Raw genomic sequence first — 24,255 nt, 5'->3', positions numbered from 1 at the left:
TCCCTGAAACTGACAGGTGGTGAAGCTGGCATAAGGCATGCTTGCGTCATTGGACAGGACACCGAGCACAAGGAATAGATTGCCATGTTATAGCTGTTGGTGAGATCACATCCGGAATAACAGATACAGTTCTCATCACATTATGGGACAGATTAAACTAGAGACAGTGCAGAAAATATTCTCAAGAGTGCTGCCGGGATTCATAACGAGAGACTGGTCAGGCCGACAGTTTTCCCTGGAGTGGAGGAGGTTGAAGGAGATCTTACACAGGTTTATAAAGTCACCAAAAAGTCAATGTTCACGGTCGTTTTCCTGAGGCTGAGGGAGTCTACCACTACAGGGCACAGGTTTAAGGTGGAAGGGAAATCATTGAAAGGAATTCTGAGGGGCAATTTCCACTGGATGGTGGGAATGTGGAATGCGTTGCCAGAGAAGTGGTAGAGGCAGATAGAACATAAAACAGGATTACAGCCTTCAGCCCACAATGCTGGGCTGAACTGATTTAACTGGTAATTAAATGCCCAACCATCCCTCCTGTCTACACAATGTCCGTATCCCTCCATTCTCTGCGCATTCACGCACAAACCTCAGAACCTCTTGAACTGTACTATAGACAGACACTTAAGCAGGCTAACGTGGGCAAATGGGATTAGAGTAGATTAGTTAAAGATCAGCGTGGAAGATTTGCCCAAAGAACTTGTTTCTGAGCTGCACCGTTCTTGGGACCCTACAGCACAGTCACAGTGAAAGGTACGGCAGGCTCGAGGGGACGTGGCCTCTCAAGTTTATACGAAGCACCACCTGTTGGTGAGGCTGCGGTTTGTGTGGTGAAGGGGTTCCATGCAGCAGGCATTCCTGGGCTCGGGTTCATGCACGCTTTAAAGGACAGTGGTATCCATGGCAGGATCAGTTTTCAACCACACACTGAAAAGAGTTTTAGAACTGATGGTAATTTTCCAGTCTTTTCATTTGGTTTGATTGGCAGTGCTGTGCTACCGTGAACCAGCTCACTAGGGGAGGTGTTTGAAGTTAGTCATTACTGACAGTTATAAAGAGCTCGCAGAAACTCTGGCATTAACTTTTTAAGACCATAAGATACAGGAGCAGAATTAGGCCATTTGGCCCATCGAATCCGCTCTGCCATTTCAACATGTCTGATCCATTTTCCCTCTCAGCCCCAATCTCCTGCCTTCTCCCCGTATCCCTTCATGCCCTGACTAATCAAGAATCTATCAACCTCTGCCACTCCACTCTCTCATCTCCATTATAAAAGGGTGCCCCTCTGTGCCCTCTGGTCCTAGACTCCCCCACCAAAGGAAACATCCTCTCCACATCAACTCTATCAAGGCCTTTCACCATTCGATAGGTTACAATGAGGTCACCCCTCATTCTTCTGAATTCCAGTGAATAAAGGCCCAGAGCCATCAAACGCTCTTCATAATCCTTTTAATCCTGGAATCATTTTTGTGAACCTCCTCTGAACCCTCTCCAGTTTCAGCACATCCTTTCTAAGGGGCCCAAAACTGCTCTGAATACTTTAAGTGAGACCTCACCAGTGCTTTATAAAGTCTCAACATTACATCCTTGCTTTTATATTCTAGTCCTCTTGAAATGAATGCTAACATTGCATCTGCATTCGTCACCACAGACTCAACCTGCAAATTAACCTTTAGAGAATTCTGTGCAATAATTCCCAAATCCTTTTGTGCCTCAGATTTTTGCATTTTCTCTTCATTTAGAAAATAGTCAACCCTTTTATTTCTTCTACTGAAGTGCATGATCTTACACTTCCAGACACTGTATTCCATCTGCTGCCTCTTTGCCCGTTCTCCTAATCTGTCTAAGTTCTTCTGTAGCCTCTCTGCTTCCTCAATACTACCTGCCCCTCCACTTACCTTCATATAATCTGCAAACTTTGCAACAGAGCTATCAATTCTGTCATCCAAATCATTGACATACAATGTAAAAAGAACGAGTCCCAACACTGACCCCTGTGGAACATCACTAGTCGTCAGCAGCCAACCAGAAAAGGCTCTCTTGCCATTTCTTCAAAGAATTCCAACAGATTTATCTGGCAAAATTTCCCCTCAAGGACTTTGGCCTATTTTATCATTTGTCTCCAAGTACCCCAAAACCACATCCTTTACAATTGACTCCAACATCTTCCCAACCACTGAGGTCAGACTATTTGGCCTGTAATTTACTTTCTTCTGCCTCTCCCTGCTTGGAGTGCACTGACACTTGCAATTTTCGGGTTCTTTTCTTGGAAGTTGAAAGCCTGCTCGATGAAGTTAGCAGCTAAACTGAATTAAACATCACACTACATCACTAATCTCTACAAAATATCAACAGCTAAGTAATTCACTAGCCTGCGACCGGACAAAACTGAAGCAGTTCTTACAGAGATGATAGCTATATTCTTGCTCTCGAGTAGAACAAACTGCTATCAGTTGGCAGCAGCACCAGTTAATAAACAAACAGGTTTACCAGCTGAACCATTATGCTCACAAGTCCTATTATGTAAATGTTCATATAATGGGCCGACACCTGAGCACAGCACACCTGTATTGGGTTGGTGCTGGGACATCACTCACAACACTGGCCACTGCACCAACTCTGACACGAGTTTATCAGTTAACAACAGCGTGCACTGAAGCAGAGAAGTGGAATGAGACAGGCCACAAGACCAAAACACATGGGAGCAGAATTAGCCCATTTGACCCACCAAGTCTTTTCTGCCATTCTATCGTGTTGGATTAATTTTCTCTCTCAATCACATTCTCCTGACTTCTCTCCGTTACCTTTGACACCCTGACTAATCAAGAAACTATCAACCTCTGCTTTAAATACAACAGATCACTTGGCCTCCACAGAACATCTGTCACAGGGAGAACATACAAACTCCTTGGACAGTGGCAGGAAATAAACCTCAATCGCATAAAGCATTATGCTAACCACTATGCCACTGTAGTATCCAGGCAATTGCCAGTGCCGGCCAGTGCCCCAGCCACTGTGCCAGTGTCAGCCAGTTGACTCAACCACTGTGCCAGTGCCAGCCCGTTGGTCCAGCCACTGTGCCAGTGCTAGCCAGTTGTCCCAGCCACTGTGCCAGTGTCAGCCAGTTGTCCCAGGCTGTTGACCAGTTGTCCCAGCCACTGTACCATCCAGGCAACTGGCTGTTGGCCAGTTGTTCCAGCCAGATTGGCCAGCCCACTTTTGTTGCTGTTCCAGACAACTAAACGGTCCCCAGTGGTGACACGAACCACCATCCCATGCGCTGATGGGCTCTGAAAGCAGAGCAGAGCGCGCCCGGGAAGGTAACGCTGTCATCACACGCTCAACCTCCTCTGCGAGCTCAGCGTGTAGATTCACACCCATGTTGACTGTCACTCCACCCTCCTGCATCCCGATTGGAATAACTGACCATGTCGTGGAAGGCTGGTTTGTTACTCAAGCAGGAAAGCAGTTCTAAAACTTGCATAAAGGCTGAAGTTTGAGAGTTGGAAAATATTTTTAAAAAGCAGATGAACTGTACTTTAAACGTGCCCAGTGCTTTGCCGATGTGCTGGTACAGGGAGTAAGTGTACGCGTGCAGGTTACCTGAGCTGCTGTACAACCGAGAGTCCGAAGCGCTGTCCTTACCTGCCTGCTCCGGGGGAGGTGACATCATTGCCAGTTCAAAGGCCAACTCTGGAAACAGAAATTTAAAGGATAGTTCAACAACTTATTTATGTGAAACACTTTCAGATAATAAATCAAACTACTCCTCACTCAGACACAAATAATAACCCATGGATATGTCCCTTCAGACGATGTTAGCATATAGCATAAAATGCTTGGGGTAAATTTCTAATTGATGTTTCTCAGAAAGAGATTGACGTACAGTACAAGCATCTTTACACTCAGTTGTGATTAACTGGCTTCAGGGTTCATTTATGAAATGGATTCACCACCTAGAGCCGCTTTGAACTTTACAGAGTGGCTGGGATAGGGTCAACATCTAATGGTTATACTCCCCCTGACAGTCAGACCCCAGTGAGACGAAGAACCGGCTCCTGGAGGGAAAAACTGCGCAGGGATACCAGAAACACACGGAATCAGTGATGATTGTCTTGGTGGGGCAGATGAATGAAACGCAGCACATTTCCAGTGCAAGAGACAAGTGTAAGTATGGACTACAACATCTCGACATTAAACCTTCAGTGATCTCATGGCTTCCAATGCAAAGGTAAGCTTTGGAAGTGGCCTGTGTACTGAGTGGGCCAACGCCGTGCTCTGTAAAGGGTTGCTTTGGTGGGGTCGTGCGAGCAGAGTCAGGATCAGCTGCAAGAGAGACTTGCCAGAGCAATGCTGCTGCAGTTTGCGGATCTCAGAGTGCAGGCCTTTCAGCGTGTTGGCGTGTTCCTGCTGCAGGAACAGCAGGTTCTTCTGGGCACTGTGCAGCTGCATCTCCAGGGCCGACATCGCCATTGTGCCAATGAGGTGACCTGAAGAGGAAAAAGAACAACAAATCTCTCCATTACACACTGCACTCTCAGTGCTGACTGGTTTGGAGGGCACGAGGGGCTGGACACACTGGGGTTCTTTTCTCAGGAGCGCCAGAGGCTGAGGGGAGATCGGATGGAGGTTTATAAGTTTATGAGAGGCACAGATAGAGTGGACGGGGAATATCTGTTTCCCAGGGTTGAAATGTCTAGTACCAGAGGGAATGCATTGAAGACGAGAGGGGATAGGTTCTCAACTAATCACACCAGCAGAAACACCTAACTTATCTCGGGGAAAAAATAACCCTCAGACCAACTTTTTCCTTCTCTTCACCATCAACTACCCCATCTCCTTAGTGTCTCTCTCTCTCTCTCTCTCCAGTCCCAACACCCCTCCAGCTCTCACATCTCCATTTCTACACCTTTGACCCTGCCTTCCCCAGCCCATCTCACTCTGCAATCCCACTCCTGCGCCACTGAAGGACTAACACTATGCTAATTATGTACTAATACTATGCTAATTCCATAGAGATATAAAATTTTAAAAAAACTTGTTTGCAAGTCAAAACAGCAAACAACTCACTGCTGTGAGACGGACATAGGTTACCCAGTAGAACCTACATGTCTAATTTAACCACATCTTACCACAGGTCACCAACCACACCTTAATGTTTAAGGGGAACATGAGGGTGGTGAGAGTGTGGAACGAGCTGCCAGCACAAGTGGTGCATACAACTTTGATTTCAATGTTTAAGAGAAGTTTGGATAGGTACATTGATGGTAGAGGTACGGAGGGCTATGGTCCCAGCACAGGTTGATGGGAGAAGGCAGTTTAAATGGTTCAGTATGGACTAGATGGGCCAAAGGGCCTGTTTCTGTTCTTTGACTCTAACCCTAAACCAGACACAAGATCTCCCTAATCGAAAAAGCATCCGTTTTCTGCGCCTCACCTTACAACCGAAGCCACAGACCCGGGCGTGGCTTGATGGCTCCTCACTGAACCCTCTCATGGAGTGGGAAACCAGCCATGGACCAGTAGTCCAGCGCAGGAGCTCGAGCACCTCGAACTGAACAGCACAACATCCCCTCAGAGCCCTTCAGCATTCCTCCCACTTGTACTTGTACCACGGCCACAGCACGCCCACCAACAGGGCCACAGACTGCTCTCGTGTACACGAGACGCAGAGTAAATACTTTTGCAACCTGCTGCTTCGAGCACGAACAATAAGGGAGCATTGGCAAACATGGGCAGGTTTCTGCTGACCTCACCGGGTGAGCAATACCTGCACAGACAGCAGGGCCTCGTTACCTGGTCGTTTCAGATCAGGAATGTCAGTGCTCCTGTTACCGCAACCTCACGGGCTTCTTTCCACACTCACCCAATGCCTGGTCCATCTGCTTCAGCCAAGCTCTCAGAATCCGTTTTATCTGTAACCCAACCTGCAACTGGCTCCTGGACGCCCTGACTAGCTCACTGCAATCAGTAAGGTTAGACAGCAGCGCTCCGCCATGATAGTTGTCAGCACTGGTGTCACACAGGGTAGTGTCCTTAGCCCCCCTCTACTCCGTGCACTTCCAATCACCTTAAACCTCTGCCCTCTTGTTTCTGATAACTCCACCATGGGAAAAGGATTCCCATGTCTGAATGTCTGTCCACTCTGCCTACCCTCATCTGTTAAGAGCCACATTGTATGACGTGGGTGATCTCGGTCTTTCCATGACCGTGACCTCTCTTGGCAAATTTTTCTACAGAAATGGTTTGCCACTGCCTTCTTCTGGGCGGTGTCTTTACAAGATGGGTGATCCCAGCCATTATCAATAACCTTCAGGGAGGGTGACCCGCAGGGTAGCAGAGGAAAGCAGTGCCTTCCACCTCCTTTGATAGAGATGCATCTGCACCCTGCCTGCCCTCTGTACTCACCTGACTTATCCCCTACATTCAGCTCACCTTCTCCACCTGCCACAACACTACTAAGCTCCCCCTTCCCCAACAAATGTGTTTAAACCCTCATGAGTAGTACGACAAAACCTTCTTGCATCCACTTGGTTCCTTTCCAGATTCAACGCAACTGTCCTTGTTGTACAGGACCCACCTGCCTCAGACATGAGCAATAATCTTAAAGCTCTCCTCCCTGCCTCACTACCACCTGACCTGGAGCAGGCTGGAATGGAGGGATAGCCTATCCCTGCTATAATTCAGACAGCAATTAGACAACATTACATGAAGCAGATGTTAGGATGCAACTAAAAGCTTGATGAAGGATTTTAAGGAGAAACTGAAAAGAGAATTTCGCAGCAAGGGGCTAATGCTTTTGGTGACGCAAGTACCGGTGGGAGGGTTGATGCTTTTTGAGTTCTAACATTTTCTGTCACTCGTGCTCTGGGTTTTTTTCTTCTGTTTGGTGGATGTCTGTGAAGATTGAGAATTTCAGGTTGTATACTGTATACATTCTCTGATACTAAATTGAAAAATTGAGGAAACAATGCCAAGGATTGTAGATTCAGTAACAAACTGGTCAAGTATGTAAAAGGACAGCATGGAGATCCTGGTGGATTGAAAGAGATCTCAGAGAAGGGTAGACAAGGGGATGAGAATGTCCTAATGAAGGGTTTCAGCCCAAAACATCAACTCCTCTTTTTCCCCTCCATAGATGCTGCCTGACTGGCTAAGTTCCTTCAGCATTTAGAACGTAGAACATTACAGCACAGTACAGGCCCTTTGAAAAAGAATAGCCCTTAACTCGGCAGTGAAGTTGTTGGGGCACCGACATGACGGTGTTTCCATAGCAAGCTATTCTTGTTTTTACGAGGCCGAGTTGCTAGCTCGATGCGCAACCCGCCTTGGATTCGAACTCGGGAACCTTTGCTCCGGAGTCCGGCGCTGATATTATTGCGCCAGCAAGCGGGACTGTACAGGCCCTTTGCCATAGTGTTACGCTGACATTATAACCTAGTCTAATCCAGCCATTTTTACGCCATGGACCCCAGGTTAGGAAACCCTACTCCAATCCAACACCTCCCTCCTACACAGCCCTCCAATTTTCTATCATCCATGTGGAGCAGGTGTTCCCAACCACGGACCCCTCGGTTAATGGAAAAGGCCCACGGCATAAAAACCCCTGACTTTGAGTTTCTGAGATGACCCACTGTAGTTACATCAGTGCTTTGGAAATTATTGGAATCCACTCTAAGAGACGGGATTTTTTTAGATTTGGAAAGACAAGGATTGATTAGGGATCATTTGTGAGAAATTAGCATATTGACGAGGGGAGTGTGGGAAAGTTGTCAACGTGGACTTTAGCACAGTCTTTGAGAAGGTCCTTCACAGTGGCCTGTTCCAAAGGGCAGTCTGGCAAAGCAAACTCCAACTGGAAGCAGAGAGGTGCTTGTCTGATTAGAAGTGTGCAATCAGTGCGAGGCAATTCATGTCTGTGACGTACTTTAATGACATGAATACAGGGGGTGTGAAGTTTGCAGATGAAATGATAATTGGTGCTGTAGTCAGCCAGGAAAGTTGTCTAAGATTACCAACAAATACACATCGGATGGAAAGCTGAGCACACTACTGGCAGATGGGATTTAATCCCTGCAACATGATCCACTTTGGGAGGCAAACAAGAGGAGGGCATACACTGCAGATGGTCTGGGACCTTGGCACCTAAGTGGCAGCAGAGGTGACAGGGGAGTGAAAAGGGATTATGTAATTCTTGCCCTCATCAGCCCTGGCACAGAATACAACAGCTGGGATATTGTACTATACCTTTAATAAACACTGGGAGTATTGAGTGCATTTCTATAAGACTGTAAGACATGGGAGAATTAGGCCATTCAGCCCATCGAGTCCATTCTGTCATCTCACCGTAGCTGATCCCAAATCCCATTCAACCCCGTACACCTGCCCTCTCACCATATCCCTTGATGCCTGACCAATCAGGAATCTATCAACTTCCTCTTTAAATATATCCACGCACTTGGCCTCAGCCGCAGTCTGTGGCAGAGTATTCCACAGATTCACCATTCTTCGGCTAAAAGAATTCCTCCTTACTTTGATTCTAAAAGGTTGCCCCTCAATTTTGAGACTGGATACCCCCACCAGAGGAAACATCCTCTCCACATCCACCCTATCTATTCAGTAGGTTTCAATGAGATCCTCATGCATTCTTCTAAATTCCAGTCGGGTACAGGCCCAAAGCAGCCAAATGTTCCTCATAGGTTAACCCCTTCATTCCTGGAATCATCCTTGTGAACCTCCTCTAGACTCTCTCCAATGACAATACATCCTTTCTGAGATAAGGAGCCCAAAACTGTTGACAATACTCCAAATGCAGCCTGGCCTTGCTTTTATATTCTATTCCCTTGAAATAAATTCCAACATTGCATTTGCCTTCTTTACCACAGACTCAACCTGTGAATTAACCTTCTGGGAGTCTTGCACGAGGACTCCTAGGTCCCTTTGCACCTCTGATGTTTGAATTTTCTCCCCATTTAGATAATAGTCTGCACTATTCCTCCTTTTACAAAAATGTACTAACATACATTTCCCAACACCGTATTCCATCTGCCACCTTTTTGCCCATTCTTCCAAACTGTCTAAGTCTCCTCAGCACTACCTACCCCTCCACCTATCTTCAAATCACCTACAAATGTTGCCACAAAGCCATCAATCCCACTGGTTGCTGCACAGTGGGAAGGGCATGGCTGCACTGGAACAGAGATTCATCTCGACATTTCATCAAATGGAACATTTATAGACTGGACAGTCTGTGCTTGTGTTTCTGTGGAGAGGAGTGGGTGGGAGACGTAAGAATTGTCTCAGATAGACAGTCTGAGTTTGTGTTTCTGTGGAGAGGAGTGGGTGGGGACGTATGAAATTGTTTCAGATATACAATCTGTGTTTCTGTTTCTGTGAAGAGGAGTTGGGAGGAGATGTACAGAATTGTCTCAGATAGATAAGATTGTAAGATCCTACACACCCTCCCCACACACACTGAGTCAGAATGCTCTCCACTGGACATTTATAGAAATTTGCAAATGCACATCACAGTTACACATTGTCTTACACACATTTATTATCCCTCACACACACAGTCACACCACAGAAACTGCTAGCTGTCTCATTCACAGTCCTACACACAGTGCTTGGAATTGGGACCACACTGCTTGAACGGTGGTGATCAAGGCAGATACTCAAAACATTTGATTTGTTGATCCGGGACAACCATCTGGATTGTCACTCTGGGACGACCGTTTGGACCTCCAAGGCACCAGAAGGTCATGGGCCTTGTGGGTAAATAGAATTACAGTCCCTACCTGGGATAAAAATACCTGACCTTGGGACACCCATAAAAACAATGAGCTCCCAGAAATATTATTCATTCAAACAAGAGCCAATCTTGAAAAACAAAACATGTTTCCATGTGCATAAATTCCCGGGAGTAATCGGATACCACTGTCCCTGAAAAACACAGGCTGGGGGTGGTGGAGTTACACAACATAGGCTTGTTTCCAGATCACCTCCTGGGAGTAATTGGATACCGCAATCCCTGAAGAACACAGGCTGGCAGTTGCACTCAAGGAAGCTGCTTTGGAAATGGACAAACCGTTGCCTCCATAGAAAGTGGTGTAGCCATGCCCTGTCCACTGAACGTCCAACCCTATTGGAAACAGCCATTGAGATTGGAACACCCCATCATATCTGCAACAGGGAGGATTTTCCGGCGGCCAACCATTTTATTTCCACTCTCTGTTCCCATTCCGACATATTGGTCCATGGCCTCCTCTACTGCCATGAAGAGGCCGCTCTCGGGTTGGAGGACCAACACCTCATATTCCGACTGGGTAGCCTCCAACCAGACAGCACTAGCATAGATTTTTGCAACTTCTGGTAATGTTTGCCCTTTCCTTCCTTTTTCCACTCCTCATTCTAGTTCCCCCTCACCCCTTCTCCTCTCCTCACCTACCCATCACCTCCCCGGGCTGCTCCTCATTTCCTTTTCCCCATGATCCACTCACCTCTCCAACCAGATTCCTCCTTCTTAAGCTCTTTGCATTTTCCACCAATCACCTCCCAGCTTCCTACTTCATCTCCCCTCTCCCACCCAGTTGGCTTCACCTATCACCTTCCAGCTTGTCCTCCTCCTCTCCCCCTCGGCATCTTCTCCCTTCCTTTCCAGTTCTGATGAGGGTCTCAGCCCGGAACATCAACTGTTTATTCATTTCCATAGATGCTGTCTGACCTGCTGAGTTCCTCCACTATTTTGTGTGTGCTACCCTGTACCACTGTAATCGGGTAGGGGAAGACAATAAACATGTAAACACAGTCTAGATGGGCTGAAGGGCCTGTTTCTGAGCTGTAGTTACCGTATCCAGTGATCTGTGTATTTCCTTGTTACGGACATGTGGGAAAAAACAGAACTGGGGACTGCCTGTACTACAGACATTGGTTGACATGCCCTACAGGCGAGATGGACTTGTACTACAGGCAGAGGAACAAACTGTGCTACATAGGTGGGTGTTTTGGCTGAAGGGCGTGTCTCTGTGCTGTACGATGGTGACTCTAGGATTGTGCCAGTCAATGGTATCACCTCACCTCACAGAGGCTTACTGAATGCTCCTCCACCCACCCACAACTTCGCAGACGGAAACATCCCAATATTTGCAGAGCTTGCCAGTGCCCGGTTATGTCCCACTGTCCTCCACACTAGCAGGGGAGGGACACTTCGAACGTTTTACCCAGCGCTGGCTCGAACACAGACAGCACTCCTTATTGCCATGGCAATCGTCTCCTGGGGAATCACAGGCCTGCTGTGATTCTGGGTGGATCAGAGAGGCAGCTTTCTCACACACAATCACACATACCTCCTCCTCCCGACAGAGAGACAGAGGGTCAAACCAAGGGGTGAGCGAGGGAGGGCTGTGCTGGGCTCGTATTAGCCGGGACATTAGTGAGAACACTTGTGGCCGGAAAGAAGTTAAAGACAGAGCTTCCAATCAAACACAACAGAGGATAAAAGCATAGATGCTTTCATTTAAAGCAGATCCACGCTTTGAAGAAATGATGATTTTTGCAATGACCAACCGCCCAAGTTACCAACCCGCAGCAGTATTGTGGGTGTTAAGCACCAATAAATCATCTTCTGTGACCAGCTTAAGACTGGGAACCTTGCACAGGGCTGCCGGGACCTTTATTCAGCGAAGCAATGCAGCCACGAAGAGAGCTGCCACTCAAACAGCAGCTACCGGTGGTACAGGTCACAGTCAAGAACACGGAACTTGTTGCTTTTTGATGAGCCGCGGTACTCTGTGAATCCCATCGTGGAGGCACACAGCAGAAAGGATGAATCAGGGACAAAAGTCCCCTCAGCCCAACTCACCCATGCTGACCGGGTCCCTCTAAACCTTTGTTAGACACGTACCTGTCCAAATGCCTTTTGGACATTGTTACTGTAAATTGACATGAAAAGTAGTTTGGTCCACTGGGCTGGCTCAGCCCATCGGCCTCCTGTGCTCTGTTCAAACCACAGTCTCCCATTTCCACCAAATGCCTCCACCCTCATTCCTCTGACCCAATGTTACATCTACCATTCCCACTTTGGCTTTAGATTATAAATCTGACCAAGCACTCAAACAATAAACACAGAACAGGCCCTTCAGCCCAGCATGTCTGTGCTGAACAGGACACCAATTTACACTGCACATTTCCTGCCACTACCTGCTGGTTTACGTGTCTGTCTAAATGCCACTTAAGTGTTGCAATCATATCTGCTTTCACCATCTCCTAGGTGACTATAATATCACAGAAATTGACCCCACAATTTGAGAGGGAGAAGCTAAAGTTAGACGTATCAGTATTACAGTGGAGTAAAGAGAATTACAGAGACATGAGAGAGGAGCTGGCCAAAATTGATTGAAAGGGGACACTAGCAGGGATGATGGCAGAACAGCAATGGCTGTTGTTTCTGGGAGCAATTTGGAAGGTGCAGGATAGATACATCCCAAAGAAGCAGCATTTCAATGGCAGGATGATGCAACGTTGGCTGACAAGGGAAGTCACAGCTAACATAAAAGCTACAAAGAGGGCATATCATAGAGAAACATTTTGTGGGAAGTTAAAGGATTGAGAAGCTTTTAAAAACCAACAGAAGGCAACAAAAAAAAGCCACAAGGAGGGAAAAGATGGAATATGAAGGCAAGGCATCCTATAATGTTAAAAAGGATACCAAAAGTTTTTGTTAAGGTATATAAAGAGTAAAGAGAGGTGAGAGTAGATATTGGACTGCTGGAAAATGACACTGGAGAGATAGTAATGGGGGGGGGAATAAGGAAACAGATGAACTGAATAAATATTTTGCATCAGTCTTCTCTGTAGAAGACACTAGCAGGTGCTTGGAAGTTCGAGACTGTTAGAGGGCAGAGGTGAGTGCAGTTGCTACTACTAGGGAGAAGGTGCTTGGGAAACTAAAAGATCTGAAGACAGATAAGTCACCTGGACCAAGGAGCTGGTTATTGGCTCAGGAGGAAACTGAAGTCGATGAGCCAGTCCTCACTGGGGTATCAGAGCTGGAAAGGGTCAGCAACTCCTCGGGGTTGTTACTTTAGAGGATCTGCCCTGTACCCAGCATATACGTGCAATTATGAAGAAAACACAGCAGAGCCTCTCCTTTGAAGAGTTAGCGTAACATCCAAAACTAACAAACTTCATAGAAATCTAGTGAAAGGTATATTGACCGGCTGCGTCACAGCCTGATAATGGAAACACCAATGCCCTTGAATGGAAAATCCTACAAAAAGGGGTGGATATGGCTCAGTCCATTGCGGGTAAAACCCTCCCCACCATTGGGCACATCTGCATCGGAGCACTGTCACAGGAAAGCAGCGTCCATCGTCAGGGTCCCCACCACCCAGGACATGCTCTCTTCTCACTGCTGCTACCAGGTAGTTGGTTGAAGAACCTCAGATTCACACCACCAGGTTCAGGGACAGTTACTACCCCTCAACCATCAGGCTCTTCAACCAGAGGGGATAGCCAGGTGCATCGAGCTGCAGCTCCTTAGGGACCGCGTTAGGGAACTGGAGCTGCAGCTCGAATACCTCTGTCTGGTCAGGGAGAGTGAGGAGGTGATAGAGAGGAGCTATAGGCAGGTAGTCACACCGGGGCCTGGGGAGGAGACAGTTAAGTGGGTAACAGTCAGGAGAGGGAAAGGCAAGAGTCAGATGCTGGAGGGCACCCCAATGGCTGTCCCCCTTAACAATAAGTACTCCTGCTTGAGTACTGTTGAGGGGGGAACAGCCTACCTGGGGTAAGCAACAGTGGTCGCGCCTCTGGCACAGAGTCCGGCCCTGTGGCTCAGAAGGGTAGGGAAAGGAAGAGGATGGCAGCAGTGATAGGGGACTCTATAGTTAGGGGGTCAGAGAGGCGATTCTGTAGATGTAAGAAAGAAACACGGATGGTAGTTTGCCTCCCAGGTGCCAGGGTCCGGGATGTTTCTGATCGTGTCCATGATATCCTAAAGTGGGAAGGTGAACAGTCAGAGGCTGTGGTACATATTGGTACCAACGACATAGGCAGGAAAAGGGAGGAGGTCCTGAAAACAGACTACAGGGAGTTAGGAAGGAAGTTGAGAAGCAGGACCACAAAGGTAGTCATCTTGGGATTACTGCCTGTGCCATGCAACAGTGAGTAGAGGAATAGAATGAAGTGGAGGATAAACGTGTGGCTGAGGGATTGGAGCAGGGGGCAGGGATTCAGATTTCTGGATCATTGGGACCTCTTTTGGGGCAGGTGTGACCTGTACTAAAAGGATAAGTTGCACTTGAATCCTAGGGGGACCAATATCCTGGCAGGGAGGTTTGCTAAGGCTACTGGGGAGAGTTTAAACTAGAATTGCTGGGGGGTGAGAACCAAACTGAAGAGATGGAGGAAGGGGCTGTTGGCTCACAAATCGAGAAAGCTTGGAGACAGTGCGAGAGGGAGGATAGGCAAGTGATAGACAAGAGACGTGCTCAGACTGATGGTTTGAGATGTGTCTATTTTATTGCAAGGAGTATTATGAACAAAGCGGATGAGCTTAGAGTGTGGATCAGTACTTGGAGCTATGATGTTGTGGCCGTCACAGAGACTTGGGTGGCTCAGGGGCAGGAATGGTTACTTAAGAGTGTCAGGCTTTAGATGTTTCAGAAAGGACAGTGAGGGAGGCAAAAGAGGTGGGGATGTGGCACTGCTGATCAGAGATAGTGTCACGTCTGCAGAAAAGGAGGAAGACATGGAGGGAATGTCTACTGAGTCTCTGTGGGTGGAAGTTAGGAACAGGAAGGGGTCAATAACTCTTCTGGGTGTTTTTTATAGACCACCCAATAGTAACAGAGACATCGAGGAGCAGATAGGGAGACAGATTCTGGAAAGGTGTAATAATAACAGAATTGTCGTGGTGGGAGATTTTATTTTCCCAAATATTGATTGGCTTCTCCCTAGAGCAAAGGGTTTAGATGGGGTGGAGTTTGTTAGGTCTGTTCAGGAAGGTTTCTTGACACAATATGTAGAGAAGCCTACAAGAGGAGAGGCTGTACTTGATCTGGTATTGGGAAATGAACCTGGTCAGGTGTCAGATCTCTCAGTGGGAGAACATTTTGGAGATAGTGATCACAATTCTATCTCCTTTACCATAGCATTGGACAGGGTTAGGAACAGACAAGTTAGGAAAGTGTTTAATTGGAGTAAGGGAAAATATGAAGCTATCAGGCAGGAACTTGGAAGCATAAATTGGGAACAGATATTCTCAGGGAAATGTACGGCAGAAATGTGGAAAATGTTCAGGGGATATTTCCGTGGTGTTCTGCATAGGTACGTTCCAATCAAACAGGGAAAAGGATGGTAGGGTACAGGAACCGTGGTATACGAAGGCTGCTGAAAATCTAGTCAAGAAGGAAAGAAAAGCTTACGAAAGGTTCCTAAAACTAGGTAATGATAGAGATCTAGAAGATTATAAGGCTAGCAGGAAGGAGCTTAAGAATGAAATTAGGAGAGTCAGATGGGGCCATGAGAAGGCCTTGGCGAGCAGGATTAAGGAAAACCCCAAGGCATTCTACAAGCATGTGAAAAACAAGAGGATAAGACGTGAGAGAATAGGGCCAATCAAGTGTGACAGTGGTAAAGTGCATATGGAACCGGAGGAGTTGGCAGAGATACCTAATGAATACTTTGCTTCAGTATTCAGTACAGGAAAGGACCATGGCTTACAGCAGATTGAAAAGCTTACACATCTAGACATTAAGAAAGAGGATGTGCTGGAGCTTTTGGAAAGCATCAAGTTGGATAAGTCACTGGGACCGGATGAGATGTACCCCAGGCTACTGTGGGAGGCGAGGGAGGAGATTGCTGAGCCTCTGGTGATAATCTTTGCATCATCAATGGGGATGGGAGAGGTTCCGGAGGATTGAAGGGTTGCAGATGTTGTTCCCTTATTCAAGAAAGGGAGTAGAGATAGCCCAGGAAATTATAGACAAGTGAGTCTTACTTCAGTGGTGGGTAAGTTGATGGAAAAGATCCTAAGAGACAGAATTTATGAACATTTGGAGAAGCGTAATATGATTAGGAATAGCCAGCATAGCTTTGTCAAAGGCATGTCATGCCTTAGTAGCCCAATTGAATTATTTGAGGATGTGACTAAACACATTGATGAAGGTAGAGCAGTAGATATAGTGTATATGGATTTCAGCAAGGCATTTGATAAGGTACCCCATGCCAGGCTTATTGAGAAAGTAAGGAGGCATGGGATCCAAGGGGACTTTGCTTTGTGGATCCAGAACTGGCTTGCCCACAGAAGGCAAAGAGTGGTTGTAGACGGGTCATATTCTGCATGGAGGTCAGTGACCTGTGGTGTGCCTCAGAGATCTGTTCTGGAACCCCTTCTCTTTGTGATTTTTTATAAATGACCTGGATGAGGAAGTGGAGGATGGGTTAGTAAACTTGCTGATGACACAAAGGTTGTGAGTGTTGTGGATAGTGTGGAGGGCTGACAGAGGTTACAGCGGGACATTGATAGGATGCAAAACTGGACTGAGAAGTGGCAGATGGAGTTCAACCCAGTTAAGTGTGAGGTGGTTTATTCTGGTAGGTCAAATATAATGGCAGAATATAGTATTAATGGTCAGACTCTTGGCAGTGTGGAGGATCAGAGGGATCATGGGGTTCGAGTCTATAGGACGCTCAAAGCAACTGTGCAGGTTGACTCTGTGGTTAAGAAGGCATACAGTGCATTGGCCTTCATCAATCATGGGATTGAGTTTAGGAGCCGAGAGGTAATGTTGCAGCTATATAGGACCCTGGTCAGACCCCACTTGGAGTACTCTGCTCAGTTCTGGTCACCTCACTACAGGAAGGATGTGGAAACTATAGAAAGGGTGCAGAGGAGATTTAAAAGTATGTTGCCTGAATTGGGGAGCATGCCTTATGAGAATAGGTAGAGTAAACTCAGCCTTTTCTCCTTGGACTTGATTGAGGTGTATAGGATGATGAGAGGCATTGATCGCGTGGGTAGTCAGAGGCTTTTTCTCAGGGCTGAAATGGCTAGCATAAGAGGGCACAGTTTGAAGGTGCTTGGAAGTAGGTACAGAGGAGATGTCAGGGGTAAGTTTTTTTATGTAGAGAGTGGTGAGAGCATGGAATGGGCTGCCGGCGACAGTGGTGGAGGCAGATACGATAGGTTGTTTTAAGAGACTCCTGGATAGGTACATGGAGTTTGGAAAAATAGATGGTTTATCTGTCCTGTTGGTTGCTGTCTTTCATTGATCCTATTGTGTGTTTTTGGCTTTACTGAGTATGCCCACAAGAAATGCATCTCAGGTTTGTATATGGTGACATATATGTATTTTAATAATAAATTTACTTTGAACTTTAATCCCTGTGGAACACCACAGGTCACAGACCTCAAGTCAGAATAACACCCCTCCACTACACCCTCTGACCTCTGTGGCCAATCCAATCAAGTCACCACGGCTACCATGTGCCCTAATCTTCTGAATCAGTCTCTCATGAAGGACCTTGTGAAATGCCTAACTAAAGTCCATGTAGACGGTATCCACTGCCTCCCCCTCAATCAACTTTGTCACCTCCTTAAAAAGCTGACTCCTTTGTAAGACAACACACATCAAAGTTGCTGGTGAACGCAGCAGGCCAGGCAGCATCTCTAGGAAGAGGTACAGTCGACGTTTCAGGCCGAGACCCTTCGTCAGGACTAACTGAAGGAAGAGTGAGTAAGGGATTTGAAAGTGGGAGGGGGAGGGGGAGATCCAAAATGATAGGAGAAGACAGGAGGGGGAGGGATGGAGCCAAGAGCTGGACAGGTGATAGGCAAAAGCGATATGAGAGGATCATGGGACAGGAAGTCCGGGAAGAAAGACAAGGGGGGGGGGGACCCAGAGGATGGGCAAGAGGTATATTCAGAGGGACAGAGGGAGAAAAAGGAGAGTGAGAGAAAGAATGTGTGCATAAAAATAAGTAACAGATGGGGTACGAGGGGGAGGTGGGGCCTTTGCGGAAGTTAGAGAAGTCGATGTTTGTGCCATCAGGTTGGAGGCTACCCAAAGGCCCCACCTCCCCCTCGTACCCCATCTGTTACTTATTTTTATGCACACATTCTTTCTCTCACTTTCCTTTTTCTCCCTCTGAATATACCTCTTGCCCATCCTCTGGGTCCCCCCCCCCTCCCCCGTCCTTCTTCCTGGACCTCCTGTCCCATGATCCTCTCGTATCCCTTTTGCCAATCACCTGTCCAGCTCTTGGCTCTATCCCTCCCCCTCCTGTCTTCTCCTATCATTTTGGATCTCCCCCTCCTCCTCCAACTTTCAAATCCCTTACTCACTCTTCCTTCAGTTAGTCCTGACGAAGGGTCTCGGCCTGAAACGTCGACTGCTCCTCTTCCTACAGATGCTGCCTGGCCTGCTGCGTTCACCAGCAACTTTGATGTGTGTTGCTTGAATTTCCAGCATCTGCAGAATTCCTGTTGTTTCCTTTGTAAGACATTACTTTTGCCCAGAAGAAAATTTTATTGCACCTGTCCATAAACTCAACTTTGACAAAAGCCATGCTGATTATCCCTAATAAGAAGCAAGAGGATCTATCCCTGAGAATCATCCTCAATAATTGACCTGTTACTGATGTAAGGCTTACTGGACCATAATTTCCTGTTTTGATCGAATTGTCCCACCACCATTAAACAAAGGAACAATGTTAACTATTCTCCAGTCCTCTGGAAACTTGCCTGTGGCTTAAAAAGACAAAGTCAAATATCTGTCTCTTACTAAACAAGGATAGACCCCACCAGGCCCTAGGGATTTAGACACTTAATGCCCTTTAAGAGGCCCAATGTCAGCACTCCCTTGATATGAATATCCCGTAGATCAGGGGTTCCCCACCTTTTTTATGCCATGGACCCCAGTTCAGGAGCCCCTGCTCTGGAATATTAGCATATGGTCTCATGAACCTTCACATATTCTTCCTGGTGAATACTGACGCAAAGTACCCATTTATTTCCATTTCCTCTTGCTCAAAGCATAAATTTCCTCCTTTGTCACAGAGTGGTACCAACCTCCCCTGAGTTGTTTCCAATTTATCAGGGTTCTCTTTAATCCTGCCCACCAAGGACACTTCAGACCAACTCATCAGCATCATCATGTCCCATGTCGTGGGATGTGGGCGATCATGGTCTTTCCATGACCATGACTGTTCTCGGTGAATATTTCTACAGAGGTGGTTTGCCGTTGCCTTCTTCTGGGCAGTGTCTTTACAAGACGGGTGACCCCAGCCATTATCAATACTCTTCAGAGATTGTCTGCCTGGTCGCATGACCAGGACTTGTGATCTGCACCAGCTGCTCACATCACCTACACTCGTGGCTTCATGTGACCCTGATCAGACGGACAAGCAGGTGCTACACCTTGCCCAAGGGCGACCTGCAGGCCAAAGGAGGGAAAGAGTGCCTTACACCTCCCTTGGTAGAGTCATATCTCCACCCCGCCACTCTTTAGACCCATGAGCCCCACTGATTCCTTGTTGAGTTCTCCGCTTGATTCGGCTGATGGGAGAACATTGGCAGCATAGTCACACAGGTAGTCCAGATGCCCTACCGCTCCAGAAACAATGGAGTGATTCCTGTCCGTGGACTCCCTGTGACTGTATGGGCTCCCCCAATTTCTTCCCTGATCCCAAAGACATGCTGGTTTTGAAGCTGGAAATAACTCAGAAGAAGTGAAGCTCGGGAGGTTGATGGCTGGTTCTTAAGTGAACTGGTCACTGTACATTACCCCAGCAGTGTAGGGGATAACTGGGCAGCCAGGAAGGATTTGACAGACAGGCTAGAGAAGAGATCACAATAAAATGAGTAATGGACAGGGATTGTTTGGTGGTTTACGTAAACCTGATGGGGTGAATAAGGAAATGTGTACAACGAAATAGGAAATCTGAGAGAGAAAAAAACACAAAAACACAAAATACTCTGCAGATGCCGGGGTCAAAGCAACACTCACAACACGCTGGAGGAACTCAGCAGGTCGGGCAGCATCCGTGGAAACAACGAGTCATCATTTCGGGCCGGAACCCTTCGTCAGGACTTAGAGGGAAGGGGCCTATAAAGAAGGTGGGGGGAGGGTGGGAAGGAGAAGGCTGGTAGGGTCCAGGTGAAAAACCAGTAAGGGAAAAGATAAAGGGGTGGGGGAGGGGAAGCAGGGAGGGGATAGGCAGGAAAGGTGAAGAAAGAGTAGGGGAAAACACAATGGGTAGTAGAAGGAGGCAGAACCATGAGGGAGGTGATAGGCAGCTGGGGGAGGGGGCAGAGTGACATAGGGATAGGGGAAGGGAGAGGGAGGGAATTACCAGAAGTTGGAGAATTCTATGTTCATACCAAGGGGCTGGAGACTACCTAGACGGTATATGAGGTGTTGCTCCTCCAACCTGTTTAACCTCATCATGGCAGTAGAGAAGGCCATGTATGGACATACTTGAATGGGAATGGGAAGCAGAGTTGAAGTGGGTGGCAACTGGGAGATCCTGTCTGTTTTGGCGGGCGGAGTGGAGGTGCTCGACGAAGCGGTCCCCCAATCTGCGTCAGGTTTCACTGGGAGCCCAGAGGAGGCCACACCGGGAGCACCGGATGCGATAGATGACCCCAACAGACTCACAAGTTAAGTGTTGCCTCACTTGGAAGGACTGCTTGGGGCCCTGAATGGTGGCAAGAGAGGAGGTGTAGGGACAGGTGTAGCACTTACGCTTACAGGGATAAGTGCTGGGTGGGAAATCCGTGGGGAGGGACGTGTGGACCAGGGAGTCACGTAGGGACCGATCCCTGCGGAAAGTGGAGAGGGGTGGAGAGGGAAAGATGTGCTTAGTGGTGGGGTCCTGTTGAAGGTGGCAGAAGTTGTGAAGGATAACGTGCTGGATTCGGAGGCTGGTGGGGTGGTAGGTAAGGACAAGGGGAACTCTGTCCCTGTTGTGGTGATGGGAGGATGGGGTGAGGGCAGAAGTGTAGGAAATGGAGGAGATGCGGGTAAGGGCATCATTGATCACTGTAGAAGGGAAACCACGATCCTCAAAGAAAGAGGACATTTGAGATGTCCTGGAACGGAAAGCCTCATCCTTGGAGCAGATGCGGTGGAGACGGAGGAACTGGGAATAGGGAATGGCATTTTTGCATGTGGCGGGGTGAGAAGAGGTATAGTCGAGGTAGTTTCACTCTGCCCCCTCCCCCGCTGCCTATCACCTCCCTCATGGTTCCGCCTCCTTCTACTACCCATTGTGTTTTCTCCTATTCCTTCTCCATCTTTCCTGTCTATCCCCTCCCTGCCTCCCCTCCCCCACCCCTTTATCTTTCCCCTTACTGGTTTTTCACCTGGAACCTACCAGCCTTCTCCTTCCCACCCTCCCCCCACCTTCTTTATAGGGCCTCTGCCCCTTCCCTCTACAGTCCTGACAAAGGGTTCTGGCCCGAAACATCGACCGATCTTTTCCACGGATGCTGCCTGACCTGCTGAGTTCCTCCAGCGTGTTGTGAGTATTGCAAAAAACACAAAATGCTGGAGGAACTCGGCAGGTCTACGGCAGGAGTTCCCAACCGGGGGCCATGGTCCCCTTGGTTAATGGGAGGGTCCATGGCACATAAAAAGAAGTCAGGGCCCCATGATCTATGGAAATAACTTCGTCTACATTTTGGGCTGAGACATTTTTTCAGGACTGGTCTCAGGAGAAAGTCACCAGGATAAAAAGGTAGGGGGGAGGGGAAGCAGGACACCCAGAAGGTGATCGGTGGGAAGTTAAAGAGCTGGAGGAAGGAATCTCAGAGGAGAGGAGAGTGGGCCGTAGGACAAAGAGAAGGAGGAGGGGACCCAGGGGAAGGTAATGGGCAGGTGAGGAGAAGAGACAAGAGGCCAAGAGTGTTGAAGGAATTGAAGAGGGAAGGGAAGGGAAAAAATTTACCAGAAGGAGAAATCGATATTCATGCCATCATGTTGGAGGCTACCTGAAGAATTAGGTGTTGTTTCTCCACCTTGAGAGTGGCCTCATTGTGGTAAAAGATGGTCCATTCTCCTCTCCTATCAGATTCCTTCCCCTCCAGCCCTTTACCTTTCCCACCCACCTGATCTCACTGATCACCTTCTACCTATCCTCCTACCCTACCTCCACTACTGGCATCTTCCCCCTTCCTTTCCAGTCCTGATGAAGGGTCTTGGTTCAAAACGTCGGCTGTTTATTCATTTCCATAGATACTGCCTGACTTGTTGAGTTCCTCCGGCATCTTGTGTGCGTTGCTCTGGATTTCCAGTATCTGCAGAATCTCTCGTGTTCGTGAAGGAAATACTACTGAGCAACAGGGTGGGGGGGAGCCTGTACGAGCGACCGGGGGGGGGGGGGGACCCTGTATGAATGATAGGGGGGAGCCTCTACAAGCAATGGGGGGAGGGGCTGTGTGAGTGATGATGGGGGGTGGGGCCTGTACAAGCAACGGGGGGGGGTTGTACGAGTGACAGGGGGTTGTATGAGTGACAGGGAATGCCTGTATGAGTGACGGGGGGTTGTACGAGTGACGGGAAATGCCTGTATGAGTGACGGGGGGTTGTACGAGTGACGGGAAATGCCTGTATGAGTGAAGGGGAAGCCATCAAGGAAGAAGGTCTCTGGCTACATTGTCAATGTTTTTTTATTTGGCGACAAGATCTTTCCAGCAGCAACTAATGTTACCGCTGTAACCAAGAAACAGGGATTCATCGTTTTTATTCCAAAAGGCAGAGAGAAATAACATAAGGAAGAGCGGGAGAGAAGATTAAAGCCAGAGCTAGGCATTGAGGGAAATGAGCAAAGATTATTATTGCAACATTTAACACCGCTTTGCCCTTGAGGAATGGAACAAATAGCTATTTAAAGCCAACAATGTCTGTGAGGAATTGCAAAACTAATTTGTATTTGAGGATTTGATGACTGATTTAAAGCCCTCGAGTTTCATCCTAGTTGTTCAAGATGATACTTAAATTAATGGGTTGTAATCAGATGCAGGTATCAATACCTTTCTCCAATGGTCCACTCTCCTCTCCTTCCCCAGTTCTTTAACCTTTCCCACCCACCTGGCTTCACCTATCACCTTCTAGCTATACTCCACTCCACCCGCCCCCCACTTTCTCATTCTGACATCTTCCCCCTTCCTTTCCAGTCCTGAAGAAGGGTCTCGGCTCGAAACGTTGACTGTTTATTCATTTCCATAGGTGCTGCCTGACCTGCTGAGTTCCTCCAGCATTCTGTGCGTTTTGCTCTGGATTTCCAGCATCTGCAGAATCTCCTGTGTTTAGGTATCAATGCTTTCAATTTTAAAGCATCTGTGGACTGCAGACCATAGGTAGCATAGATGGATCTGGACAAACGAGATGGCTGCACCTTCTGCCATCTAATACTTTTGCACATTAATGTTCAGAACTCTAATTGTAAGTGATATGGGTTAAAGATATTCAAAGGATTCAGGAAAATAGGAAGTGAGATAGTGGGCCATATCCACAATTCAGAGTTCCAAACCGGTCTGGGATGTACCCACTGAGACATCTCTCACATAACTGGATGTTTTGGACCGAGATAAAATTAAGACTCACCTTCAGATCACTGTTCTGTCGTTCTTGGAGGTTGGATCCAGATGTGCTACAAGGGAAAACACATTTAATTATATCTCAGATGTTAGAAATGCTGTCAATATTACACATTGCCAGAAGGTCTCGCTGGCCAACAGCAATCATGAAAATTCGAAGTCCGGTACTTTTCACAAGTGACATTCATTTACAGATTTTGAAAAAACATGTGCAGTAGTTAGTGGAATGCAGCTGAAGTGATGATCAGATCTGATGATGTCACAGCAAGGCGACCTCACAGAATGGTGACCTCACAGCACAGCGACATCACAGAGTGGTGCTACCTGCCCCCTCAAATGCATTTCTTACAAACTCTTGCTCAGCATGGCCAAGTTGGTCGGAAGGGCCTCTTTCTATGCCTGTTTCACTGTAGAATCCAATGAGAGGGGCCTCCCAGTCAGATCCCTCCTGTATGCACAGAACGTCGTCTCCATACCCCGTTGCCCACGGGAGGACTGTGATGGGGGGGAGTCGGTGGCTCACCTCTTTGCACACTGTGGGTTCGCAAAGAAGGTGTGGAGGAGAATGGAAGGGACAGTTTTAAGATTCATGCCCAGCAGCTGCGTTACCGAGGACTCCGTGATCTGCGGGCTGTTCCCGGGGACACACACGGAGA

General features: G+C 47.6%; 1 protein-coding gene across 1 annotated transcript in view; it reads right to left on the bottom strand.

Moving 5' to 3' along the window:
- The window catches only part of ccdc92 (coiled-coil domain containing 92), a 60,568-nt gene that overhangs the window by 4,116 nt on the left and 32,197 nt on the right, over positions 1–24,255 (bottom strand). Inside the window, exons 2-4 of the mRNA XM_072240175.1 lie at positions 23,607–23,652; positions 4,341–4,487; positions 3,643–3,690 (exon numbers count right to left, since the gene is read on the bottom strand). Coding sequence (XP_072096276.1) covers positions 3,643–3,690; positions 4,341–4,470 — 178 coding nt within the window. The 5' untranslated portion in view covers positions 4,471–4,487; positions 23,607–23,652. The remainder of the gene's footprint in view (positions 1–3,642; positions 3,691–4,340; positions 4,488–23,606; positions 23,653–24,255) is intronic.

This window comes from Mobula birostris, chromosome 22 (genome assembly GCF_030028105.1).
Source record: "Mobula birostris isolate sMobBir1 chromosome 22, sMobBir1.hap1, whole genome shotgun sequence".
NCBI classification, from domain to species: domain Eukaryota; kingdom Metazoa; phylum Chordata; class Chondrichthyes; order Myliobatiformes; family Myliobatidae; genus Mobula; species Mobula birostris.
Note: the sequence above shows the minus strand (reverse complement) of the source record. Positions and strands in the feature narration are given on the sequence as shown.